The following is a 14,337-nucleotide window of genomic DNA, read 5'->3' on the forward strand; positions in this document are numbered from 1 at the left end:
AATAGTTCCGTCCATTCCAAGTGGAAATTAATTCAAATGTTGGCTCAAGATATTGTATAATTGACAAACAACTCTCCATTCCTGAAAAATTGAACGTTCTAACAATAGAATGACATCACGGATGTGTTTTGAGTACATGTAATTACAGTTATACTAGCAGGTATTTGCCAAGGGTTGATGTAGACTTTCTGGATCAGCTCAATGACACATACAAGCAGGCTGAAAAACCCCATTATAATCAGGATATTACAAAGTAAAATCCTAACTTCTATATTTTTTTAATGAACCGATCATCGTTTCTCTGTTGCAGCCATCGGTGCGTCTTACCCCCGCTGCAATCCTCTATGCTGGGCGCAGTTCCGACCAAAGTCATATTTTGGTGAGTTAGATACATGAAGAACATGGACTAGGTAACCCACATCGACCTACACATGCACATGTGCATACCCATACACACACATGTGCATACCCATACACACACATGTGCATACCCACACACATACATGTGCATACCCACACACATACATGTGCATACCCATACACACACATGTGCATACCCACACACATACATGTGCATACCCACACACATACATGTGCATACCCGAACACGCACATGTGCATACCCACACACACATGTGCATACCCACACACATACATGTGCATACCCGTACACACACATGTGCATACCCACACACACATGTGCATACCCACACACATACATGTGCATACCCACACACATACATGTGCATACCCATACACACACATGTGCATACCCACACACACATGTGCATACCCACACACATACATGTGCATACCCGTACACGCACATGTGCATACCCATACACACACATGTGCATACCCATACACACACATGTGCGTATCCGTACAAACACATATATGCATATCCGAACACACACACATGTGCATACCCGTACACACACATGTGCATACCTGTACACACATGTGCATATCCGTAGAAACACACGTATGCATATCTGAACACACACACATGTGCATACCCGTACACACACATGTGCATACCCGTACACACACATGTGCATACCCGTACACACACGTGCATATCCGTACAAACACACATATGCATATCCGAACACACACACATGTGCATATCCAAACACATGTGCATACCCCTACACACACATGTACATACCCACACACGCATGTACATAGCCACACACATACATGTGCCAACCAACACACACACATGTGCATACCCACACACACATGTGCATACCAATACACATACATGTGCCAACCCACACACAGACATGTGCATACCCACACACACACATGTACATACCAAAACACACACATGTGCATACCCACACACATACATGTGCCAACCCACACACACACATGTACATACCCACACACACACATGTACATACCCACACACACACATGTACATACCAAAACACACACATGTGCATACCCACACACATACATGTGCCAACCCACACACACACATGTACATACCCACACACACACATGTGCATACCCACACACATACATGTACATACCCACACACACACACATGTACATACCCACACACACACACATGTGCATACCCACACACACATGTACATACCCACAAACACACATGTGCATACCCACACACACACATGTACATACCAACACACACACATGTGCCAACCCACACACATACATGTGCCAACCCACACACACACATGTTCATACCCACACACACACATGTACATACCCACACACACACATGTACATTCCAACACACATACATGTACATACCAACACACACACATGTGCATACCAACACACACACATGTGCCAACCCACACTCACACATGTACATACCCACATACATACATGTGCCAACCCCCACACACACGTGCATACCCACACATGTACATCTGCCAACCCACACACACACATGTGCATACCCGCACACACATGTGCATACCCACACACACATATACATACCCCTACACACACATGTGCATACCATACACACACACATACACGTGCAAACCCACACACACATACACGTGCAAACCCACACACACTCATGTGCATACCTGCACACACTCATGTGCATACCTGCACACACTCATGTGCATACCTGCACACACACATGTGCATACCTGCACACACACGTGCAAACCGCCACACACACACACATGTGCAAACCGCCACACACACACATGTGCATACCCCCCACACACACACATGTGCAAACCCCCACACACACACACATGTGCAACCCCCCACACACACACATGTGCAAACCCCCCCACACACACATGTGCAAACCGCCACACACACACACGTGCAAGCCGCCACACACACACACGTGCAAGCCGCCACACACACATGTGCAAGCCGCCACACACACACACGTGCAAGCCGCCACACACACACACATGTGCAAACCCCCCCACACACACACGTGCAAGCCGCCACACACACATGTGCAAGCCGCCACACACACACACACACGTGCAAGCCGCCACACACACACACACGTGCAAGCCGCCACACACACACACACGTGCAAGCCGCCACACACACACACACACGTGCAAACCCACACACACTCATGTGCATACCTGCACACACTCATGTGCATACCTGCACACACTCATGTGCATACCTGCACACACACATGTGCATACCTGCACACACACGTGCAAACCGCCACACACACACACATGTGCAAACCGCCACACACACACATGTGCATACCCCCCCCACACACACATGTGCAAACCCCCACACACACACACATGTGCAACCCCCCACACACACACATGTGCAACCCCCCCCACACACACATGTGCAAACCGCCACACACACACACGTGCAAGCCGCCACACACACACACGTGCAAGCCGCCACACACACATGTGCAAGCCGCCACACACACACACGTGCAAGCCGCCACACACACACACGTGCAAGCCGCCACACACACACACATGTGCAAACCCCCCCACACACACACGTGCAAGCCGCCACACACACACACGTGCAAACCGCCACACACACACACGTGCAAGCCGCCACACACACACATGTGCAAGCCGCCACACACACATGTGCAAGCCGCCACACACACACACGTGCAAGCCGCCACACACACACACGTGCAAGCCGCCACACACACACACATGTGCAAACCCCCCCACACACACACGTGCAAGCCGCCACACACACACACGTGCAAGCCGCCACACACACATGTGCAAGCCGCCACACACACACACACGTGCAAGCCGCCACACACACACACACGTGCAAGCCGCCACACACACACACACGTGCAAGCCGCCACACACACACACACGTGCAAGCCGCCACACACACACATGTGCAAGCCGCCACACACACATGTGCAAGCCGCCACACACACACACACGTGCAAGCCGCCACACACACACACACGTGCAAGCCGCCACACACACACGTGCAAGCCGCCACACACACACACGTGCAAGCCGCCACACACACACACACGTGCAAACCCCCACACACTCATGTACATGGTGAACATTTCTTTTCTTCTAATTGCATTATTATTAATTTAAAACAGTAAATAACAAGGAATAACATAGACTCAATTCTGTTTGAAAATTCTCATAAATCTTTACATGCACATTTAAACAGCATTGAAGTCGTAGTGTTTTCTCTTGAGACAGGACCAATTTTACTTCCCGTTTTATCATGTTTACTAATTATCTTAAACATGTCATATTTTTAAGTGTTTTCAGGTTCGTCTGTGTGTATTATTTTAAACATGATAGGAGGTGGTAGTTATTACATGGAGTGAGTTAGTGAGTGATCGATTGAGTGAGAGAACATTGCATGACCCTGCATGGCTATATGTATTAATGCATGGGCCTGAAGCAAATCATGAAATGTGAAATCTCCACAACATTTCTGCAATGACAACTTACATCCGATTTCCTTGTTTTCAGCGAAGTGCCCAATATCTACACAAAGAACTTCCTGTTCGTATCGCCCACAGAATTGCAGGTTTCCGGGGACTTCCTTTCATTGTTGGGTGTAACCCGACCATCTTACAAGTTGTGAGTAGAACACTGCTTTATTCCGGACACCAGTCTGCCATGTTTGTTTCATGCCGCCAATAAAGTATTTTGTATCTTCTTTGGTAATAACACATTTCATTTAATTCAGACCATTGACTTGGGGGCAAGCCCCCCAAACCCGGTGTTGTTTTAGCGAGGCGACAAAGATGGCGTCTTTAAAACATAGAAACTGTTACTAAAGAATAAGCTCGTGCACATCCCTTACCAGATTGGTGGAAGGTGTCCTATATTCCCTATTTTCTTGAGTATACTGAGCACCTAAGTATAATGTGCATCCCCCTCTAGCGGATTCAGTATTTTGGAAAAATATCTTTTTCGAATGTTATGCGCAGAAAAAAATTACCCTGTAATCCTTCAGCGAATTCTGGTAAACGAACGGGTAATTAGAAACTTGGCAGTACAAATTTGAAATTTCAGATAAATAAACACCAGACATGTTGATTTACCGTTTAAATTGAATTTTTTGTTCTGCTAGACTTTGTTTTACACCCATGGATTAAGATTACCTTGTGTATTTTTTTGTAAACTAAGCCGGAAACACCAATTAGATGTACACACGTTTTCTTGTAATCTACTGGTGATTCGGTTAAAACTTACACAATGATAAACTATAAATGATTTTGATGCAAGGATCAGGAAAAATTGTATCTGAAACTTTTATTGGGAATAATATATTCCAATTTCTTCGTGCAGCTGACCTCTATTGCCGGTTATTTTATTTCACATGGAACAATTTGACCAGTCACCATCAAGGTTCCCACGCACTTGATCGTCAAACTACAACAGATATGACTTTTAACAAGTCAAAGTGTAGCATTTATTATATATGTATCCATTCTCTGTCAAAGTTTGTTTCAAGGCGCCAATAGCGGAAATTTGACCGTGGTTGCTGTTAATAACAGTGAGTTGTGCAATCTTCCGATCGTTTCACACACGATTTCGCCGAAATTATTTGAAACAAAAATGGAATTTTGAATAAAATTAATGAAATAAGTTACAAACAGGAGTCCAGATATACATTGAACCCTTTTTATAACCAGACAGCGTAATTACATGATTAATTTGCGTACTTCAGTATGGATTTGTTGACATGTTATTTCCGGTGTTACGTGCTCACGATAATATCTTTGTGTTTGGGGAAAAAAACATCAAAACTCATTATGGCGTGTATAATGAGTGAGTGAGCGAGTGAGTTGGGTTTAACGCCACTTTTAACAGTATTCCAGTTATATCACGGCGTGTCAGCTTAATGTGGGAGGAAAGCCTGAAGTGATGCAGGTCTCAGACGTTTACCACTTCGGTGAAACCCACGAGCACAATCATAGGTTTCTGGCGTGCCCAAGGGACGCAACTCTGCACAGCGAATCGCGGCGCCTTAGACGACTGGGCCACCCGTGCCCCCGCGTGTATAATGAGCACCCCCTTCTACCCAGCTGTTTTTTTGGGGAAAAAAGTGTGCCCACTGCTTCAGTCACATTAACTCAAGTCACAGCTTCATTCCACATGTTAGAATATCTTACCATCTTCTGTGGTATGCTGTACAGTCACTACTGCCTCTGGGGTTCAATCCCCGGCTGTGTCATACCAAAAGGCGTTATAGGATGGTACTTGTTACTCTGCCTCAGTGGGCTAGCACTATAAAATCGGCATTAGTCCAGACTAGAACAAGCACACACGCGCACGCACGAACACACACACACGCACACACACACGCACACGCACACACACACAGTCGCTATATAAGTGAAATAATCTTGTACGCGACATAAAACCCAATTTCACCTCACTTAACCTGTCCAATCACCTCAAGGGGTAAGGAAACTTATAGTGAATATATTGCAAAGAGCCGAGCCTCGTGTGATCTCTGGGACAGTTCCTTCACATGTAGCAGGTGTTCCCCTGATACATACAACTGTTGTTTGCCGTTGCTGTGGAGTGTCAAAATCTGGTCTGGCAGTTAATATTGAAAACTGGTCTAAGTATTAATCAAGGGAATGGATTGTATGCAGTGGGAATATGTACAGATGCTGTTGTGTCTGGATCTGGACTGAACACTTGCATTTTGACCCAATTCTGCCCCTCAAACGAGTTCATTTCTCTATAACCAGACAGCAGTTACCATGGTTACAGGTACATGCCAAGATTGCTGTCTGCTGCTGTAAGTGTACGATGTTCAGGTGAAACTGCTTGTTGTGAACTGACACTGTCACCTTTACTTGATTCAGTGCTGAGGAATTCCTCCATCTCTTACCCTGACATTTGAGTTGAGACTCCTTCAGCTATATTCCATGTAGATAGCATCATATTAAAAAATGATTATCAATATTTTAAAAAAGAAATCCATATACTCATTATCATATGTGACCCGTGAAGATCTGGGTTGAGAATAGGTCTTCAGCAACCCATGCCTGCCGTAAAAGGCGACTATGCTTGTTGAAAGAGGAGACTAACGGGATTGGGTGGTCAGGCTCGCTGAGATGCATGTCATCGTATCCCAATTGCATGGACCGATGCTCATGATGTCAATCACAGGATTGTCTGGTCCAGACTCTAGTATCTCCAGACCGCCGTCATATAGCTGGAATATTGTTGAGTGTGGCGTTAAACAACAAATAAACAAACAAACATTATCATATGTTTAACAAATAAACATACATTATCACATGTACAACAAATAAACAAACATTATATTACAACAAATAAACAAACAAACATCTTATGTACAACAAATAAACAAAGAAACATTATCATATGTTGTGTCAAAGTGTTATGGAACACCTCAGGCAATTACAACATCCGAGTGTGGTTTGGTTTGTGGCCATTACACAGGAATGCGTGATAATATTGATACAATAACATCTGGCATTCTACAAGGTTATCTCATAGCAACAAGAATGCTCACAGCTGTAGTATTTCCAAAACAGCCAGTGTATATCATGTATATATGCACAAGGTAGTGTGTGATATCCTGTATAAATGTATGACCAAGTGAGGGACCCACAAGCAGCTTCTCATCGAAATTAAAATGTCAAAACGCTTATCTCCATCTTTTTCATGTTTATGTTGATATTTGGCCATGATTCTGAAATTGGGTGAGTTTATCATTCAGGCAGTTCCTGATAGCAAACCTGTTGTTTTTGTGAGTGTGGGAGGTGTATCAAACGGGTTTCCTCTTTATAAACTGTTAGGACATCAATATTACCATGGTTACAGTCTCTTCCTTAACTTTTATCTCAGTTAAAAGAAACACTGACAATTCCTTGACCTGACATTATATGCCTCTGTTACATTATTATTCTCAACTGTTATAAAATACCCTCGTTATAGTCTCTTCCTTGAACTGTTATAACATACCATGTTACAGTATTATCCTTGAACTGTTATACCCTGTAACAATCTCTTCCTTGAACTGTTGCACGAGGGTATGTTCATGAAAAAGACTAGGCAAATCTCATCTAAAATATGATCGTTTGTGATCTGAAATTTGTATGTTATTATGCAGAAAGAGTTGTAAGTACATGAAGTATAGTCATTTACTTTTTGTTTTGTTGTCATTCCAAAATCGAAATATGCTCATATTTTGAAACTTTACCCATGATTGCCTTTTTCTCTCTTGATTTCTGTACTGATGCACATACATGTACGTCTTTGATTTCTGTAAGGATTTAAGTATTTAGAAATATGTTTAATGATTTGTTGTTGTACTTGTAGTTCAGGGAATAGGATTTTCTTGCGCTACCAAAGTGTATATATTGTAAAAACAAACACTCGTTTTGCTAATCAGGGATAAAAAATGTTGTGCGCTCCACCATTGTTAGCTGATGCAAAGCTCCATGCAGTGATATAGGAATCAGTTATGCACAGTAAGAGATAACATGCAGTGTTGTGAGTATGCAAATGGCTGTTTTGATTGACAACTTTTGATGATTGAATAAACTACTGTGTAGGTTTTTTAATGACAGTTTTATGTACGATAGATAATTTTATTCAAGCAATTTTCATAGGTGAAAATGAGAGTGTCAATGTAGATAAAAACTATTGAAAGATGTATGCAATTTCAGTCGCACTGATTTAATGTTAATGCGATATCTAAGACAACTATGCGAGAATATTGCGTAATCGCGGCCTAAATCAATCCCTGTACCATAACCTGTTACAGTCTCCTTGAAATGTTGTAACATACCCTGTTAGTCCCTTCCTTGAACTGTTTTAACATACCCTGTTACCATGGTTACAGTCTCTTCCTCAAACTGTTATAACATACCCTGTAGCAGTCTTCCTTGAACTGTTATAGCATACCCTGTTACCATGGTTACAGTTCCTTCCTCGAACTGTTATAACATACCCTGTAGCCATGGTAGCTGTCTCTTCCTTGAACTGTTATAGCATACCCGTTTCCATGGTTACAGTCTCTTCCTTGAACTGTTATATCATACCACTCTTATAGTGTTACCATGGTTGCTATGTTCCTTTTACTCTTTAACATGCCACAGTTCTTGAAATCTGCCATGAATGGTAACAGCATGCAACTGTTGCAACTGTCTCTACCAGGAATTTTCATAACCTACTGGGGCAGTTGGATAGCCTAGTGGTTAAAGGGTTTGCTCGTCATGCCAAAGACCTGGGTTTGATTCCCGACATGGGTACAATGTGTGAAGCCCATTTCTGGTGTCCCCTGCCATGATATTGCTGGATTATTGCTAAAAGCAGTGTAAACCCATACTCACTTGCTCACTCATAACCAAGGACTTGTCACAGTTTTACTTTTCCAACTCTATTGAGAGGTCAATATCAAGTGCTAACTAACGGCCACCAGACGTGAAGTATCACATGACATTAATACGTCACATCTGAATTTCCTTGTTGCAAATGGTAGAACCCACAACAGATCACTCAAATAACATGGGAGACAAGTCACTGTGTCACGGAAAGTTGTAATCAAATGTTTTACATTGCTTTTGGATTATCTACTGTTTTGCGTTTCAGAAATATTCAAGACCTGATGTTTTTTGACAATGGAAGTATCAGTAACACGTGTGTCCTGTCTGTTTTCAGCATGAGCTGTACATCCGGGCGTTCCACATCCTGTCGGAGATGATGCCAGTGAGTGTGATGACTCTCTACCGTGATAACTGATAACTGATAACTGATAACTTACTGGTACTGGTGGTAGAATAGTAGGACTCGGACAGAACAAAGACTGGTCCATGCTAGGATGCACAGTAGGGCTCCAATCCATGGCAGAGCTCAGATCAATGTTAGGACTCAGATCGTTAGTTGGGCTCAGATCCTTGGTAAGACTCAGATCTTTGGTAGGACTCAGATCCTTGGTAAGACTCAGATCTTTGGTAGGACTCAGATCCACAGTAGAACCCAGATCTTTGGTAGGAGGCAGATCCAAGGTAGGACTCAGATCTTTGGTAAGACTCACATCCATGGTAGAACTCACTTCCATGGTAGAACTCACATCCATGGTAGAACTCACATCCATGGTAGGACTCAGATCTTTGGTAAGACTCACATCCATGGTAGAACTCACATCCATGGTAGGACTCAGATCCACAGTAGGACCCAGATCTTTGGTAGGAGGCAGATCCATGGTAGGACTCAGATCTTTGGTAGGGTTCGATCCATGGTAGGGCTCAGATCTTTGGTAGGGTTCGATCCATGGTAGGGCTCAGATCCTTGGTAAGACTCAGATCTTTGGTAGGACTCAGATCTTTGGTAGGACTCAGATCCATGTTGGGAAACCCCTGAACTAAACAGGTCCTCTACTCCTGAGGATATCTGTAACACACAAAGAGTGGGGCTAACAGACCGGGACAATTCTCCCGCCCTATGTAACTGCTGCAATGCACTGTATGGATGCACGCCAGATGTGGCTTCATTTCGTTTCACCGATTCTAGCAGCACTTTTATTAGGCTGATTTTCTTCTGCAGATAGGCGTGGCCGTTTCAAAAGATATATTGAAAGCCATCATCGAAGCCTTTCAAATAATAATCAACACATGTTATTAAACAGTAATTGCTCGCATTCAGCAGTCTAATATGACAAAGCTAATATATTCCCACAATACAATAGTCTTTGTTTGATTTAAATAATATATATTTGCCATGTAAACCCTCAACACACTTTCTTCAATTAACCTCAGTTGTATTTTCTAACTAAATGCTTTTGCAAATACAGCAGTAGAAATTGGCACTAGTCCTGTAGTCCTTGCCAAACTGGCCAATAGTTAAGGTATCCTAAGGACTAGTAGAAATTTGCCATTTTTAAGGGTTTTGCGATATGTTATCACTATAAGGACAAGTGGACTAAATATGTTAGTTTCTACCCCTGCAAATATGCAGTTATGATATTTAATAGCCAATTGTTTGCATAATGATTGTTTGTTTGTTTGTTGTTGAACGCCACACTGTCTGTAAATAATCAAGTCTGGACCAGACAATCCAGTGATTGACATCATGAGCATTGATCTGTGCCATTAGGATATAATGACATGCATCAACCAAGACAGCGAGTCTGACCACCCGATCCCGTTAATTGCCTCTTTTGACGACCCGGGAAGATCCAGGGTAGAAGAGGTCTTCAGCAACCCATGCCTGCTGAAAGGCAACTATGCTTGTTGTAAGAGGCGACTAACGGGATCAGGTGGTCAGACTCGTTGACTTGGTTGAAGCATGTCATTGACCCCAATTACGTTGATTGATGCTCATAATGTCAATCACTGGATTGTCTGGTCCAGACTTGATTATTTATAGACTGCCTTCACATAGCTGGAATATTGCTGAGTTTGGCATTAAACAACAAACAAACAAACAAATGTTACGGCAAGCATGGGTTGCTGAAGACCTATTCTACCCGGACCTTCTCGGGTGTGTGCGTAATGAACGAATTCAAGTACAGTAAAAAAGATGTACAGGGAAGCCGAGTCAGATGCATGACCTCATTATGAATACTGCGAAATGTGAGTAATTTGTCAGTGAATGAATGTGTATATGATAGTGTGTGTGGAATATTGCGAATGCTTCACTGCCAGTTGTGTGGTCAGTGCAGGGTGAGTACTTGGCTAGTATTGGATCAGTACAGGGTGAGTTCTTGGGTAGTATTGGATCAGTACAGGTAGGGTGAGTACTTGGCCAGTACTGGATTAGTACAGGGTGAGTACTTGGCCAGTATTGGATCAGTACAGGTAGGGTGAGTACTTGGCCAGTACTGGATTAGTACAGGGTGAGTACTTAGCCAGTATTGGATCAGTACAGGCAAGGTGAGTACTTGGCCAGTATTGGATCAGTACAGGCAGGGTGAGTACTTGGCCAGTATTGGATCAGTACAGGCAAGGTGAGTACTTGGCCAGTATTGGATCAGTACAGGGTTATTACAGGGTTAGTACAAGGCCAGTATTGCTCACTATTGGCTCAGTATTGGCTCATTACTTGGCCAGAATTGGGTCAGTACAGGGTGAGTACTTTGCCAGGATTGGGTCAGTACAGGGTGAGTACTTTGCCAGTAATGGTTCAGTACAGGGTGAAACAGTTCGCACACTAAGTTGTTGAATATTTTCTAAAATGAAATTAAATAATGTCAGGGGTTTTAGGATAAGCCTCAGTTCAATCATCCATGTGCTCCAGCATAGAGTGACATGCCTGCCATGATAGATGACAACAGGTGACAGACAGTTCAGGTGGGCAGTGTGGCAGCCGGTTGTCACAGGTAGCTATTGAGCCCCGGCCAGCTGCCCACTTGGTATTGATTCTGTGTCTAGGAAGTAGGGCATGACTGGTTCAAGCTTTCATTTCACACACTAAAACCTTTACATGTGGGACCCGGGATATCAATGGCACAACTCTATTGCTTGATGTAAGAGGTGACTAAATTGCATTGGGCTGGTAATCTGGGATAGTTTGCTCACTATAACGTGGCCTGATAGTGATAGCACACATATACACACTGCCCACCTGATGTTGGACAATATATTTGGCTGTGTTAACACAAGTATATTTGGTGGTTCTGTTAACACATGTATATTTGGTGGCTGTGTTAACACAAGTATAGTTGGTGGTTCTGTTAACACAAGTATATTTGGTGGCTGTGTTAACACAAGTATATTTGGTGGCTCTGTTAACACAAGTATACTTAGTGGCTCTGTTAACACAAGTATGTTTGGTGGCTGTGTTAACACAAGTATATTTGATGAAATCTACGCCCCGACACCCCTACTCCCCTCCACCCCTCCACCCCTACACCCCAACTCTCCTACACCCCTATTCCCCGACACCCCTGCACCCCGACACCCCTACACCCCAACTCTCCTACAAGCCTACACCTCTACTCCAGACTCCCGGGTAGCCTAGTGGTTAAAGCGTTTGCTTGTCAAGCCGAAGACCCGGGTTCGATTCCTGACAAGGGTACAATGTGTGAAGCCCATTTCTGGTGTCTCCAGCCGTGATATTGCTAGAATATTGCTTAAAGCGGCGTAAAACCATACTCACTCACTCACTCACTCACTCACTCACTCACTCACTCACTCACTCACTACTCCACTCAGGATCAACTTCCTGGTCATACTCCCCTACACGACTATACCCCTACTCTTGTTCTCCCCGACACCCCAACTCTCGTACACCCCAAATCCCCGACACCACTACACCCCGACACCCCTACACCCCTACTCCCCGACACCCCTAGATCCCACCTCTCCTACACCCCTACACCCCAACTCTCCTACTCCCCTACTCCCCTACTCCCCAACACCCCTACACCCCTACTCCCGACACCCCTACACCACTGCTCCCCTACACCCCTACTCCCTGACACCCCTACTCCCCCACAGCCCTACTCCCTGTCACCCCTACACCCCAACTCCCCTACACCCCTACTCCCTACTCCCAACACCACTACTCCCCAACACCCCTACACCCCAACTCTCTTACACCCCTACACCCGACCCATACACCTCTACTCCTGTTTCCCTACACCCCTACACCCCAACTCCCCTACACCCCTACTCCCGACTCCCCGACACACCTACTCCCTAACACCCCTACACCCCAACTCTAACACCCCTACACCCGACGCCTTCACCTCTACTCCCGACTCCCCGACACACCTACTCCCCAACACCCCTACACCCAAACTTTCCTACACCCCTACACCAGACCCCTACACCTCTACTTCCGACTCCGCTACACCCCTACACCCCTACACCTCTACACCCGACTCCCCTACACCCCAATTCTCCTACACCCCTACACCTGACCCCTACATCCCTAAACCCGACTCCTCAACACCTGACCCCTACACCTCTACTCCGGACTCCACTACACCCTTACACCCGACTCCCCTACACCTCTACACCCGACTCCCCTAAACCCCAACTCTCCTACACCCCTACACCCGACCCCTACACCTTTACTCCCGACTCCGCTACACCCCTAAACCTGACTCCCCTACACCCTTACATCTGACTCCCCTACACCTCTACACCTGACTCCCCTACACCTCTACACCTGACTCCCCTACACCTCTACACCTGACTCCCCTTCACCTCTACATCTGACTCCCCTACACCTCTACACCTGACTCCCCTACACCCCTACACCCGACCCCTACACCTTTACTCCCGACTCCGCTACACCCCTACACCTGACTCCCCTACACCCCTACACCTGACTCCCCTACACCTCTACACCTGACTCCCCTACACCCCTACACCTGACTCCCCTACACCCCTACACCTGACTCCCCTACACCCCTACACCTGACTCCCCTTCACCTCTACACCTGACTCCCCTACACCTCTACACCTGACTCCCCTACACCCCTACACCTGACTCCCCTACACCTCTACACCTGACTCCCCTACACCCCTACACCTGACTCCCCTACACCCCTACACCTGACTCCCCTTCACCCCTACACCTGACTCCCCTACACCTCTACACCTGACTCCCCTACACCCCTACACCTGACTCCCCTACACCTCTACACCTGACTCCCCTACACCTCTACTCCGGACTCCCCTACACCCCTACACCTGACTCCCCTACATCTCTACACCTGACTCCCCTACACCCCTACACCTGACTCCCCTACACCCCTACACCTGACTCCCCTACACCTCTACACCTGACTCCCCTTCACCTCTACACCTGACTCCCCTACAGCTCTACACCTGACTCCCCTACACCCCTACACCTGACTCCCCTACACCCCTACACCTGACTCCCCTAC

The 14,337-nt window shown here is 45.3% G+C and overlaps 1 protein-coding gene across 1 annotated transcript in view; it reads left to right on the forward strand.

Moving 5' to 3' along the window:
- LOC139472516 (branched-chain alpha-ketoacid dehydrogenase kinase-like) overlaps positions 1–14,337 on the forward strand; it is a 67,533-nt gene that overhangs the window by 17,551 nt on the left and 35,645 nt on the right. Inside the window, exons 2-4 of the mRNA XM_071254991.1 lie at positions 311–379; positions 3,972–4,082; positions 9,159–9,206. Of these exons, the coding sequence (XP_071111092.1) occupies positions 311–379; positions 3,972–4,082; positions 9,159–9,206 (228 nt within the window). The remainder of the gene's footprint in view (positions 1–310; positions 380–3,971; positions 4,083–9,158; positions 9,207–14,337) is intronic.

This window comes from Haliotis cracherodii, unplaced genomic scaffold, assembly GCF_022045235.1.
Source record: "Haliotis cracherodii isolate W230 unplaced genomic scaffold, xgHalCrac1.p SCAF_24, whole genome shotgun sequence".
Classification (NCBI taxonomy): Eukaryota; Metazoa; Mollusca; class Gastropoda; order Lepetellida; family Haliotidae; genus Haliotis; species Haliotis cracherodii.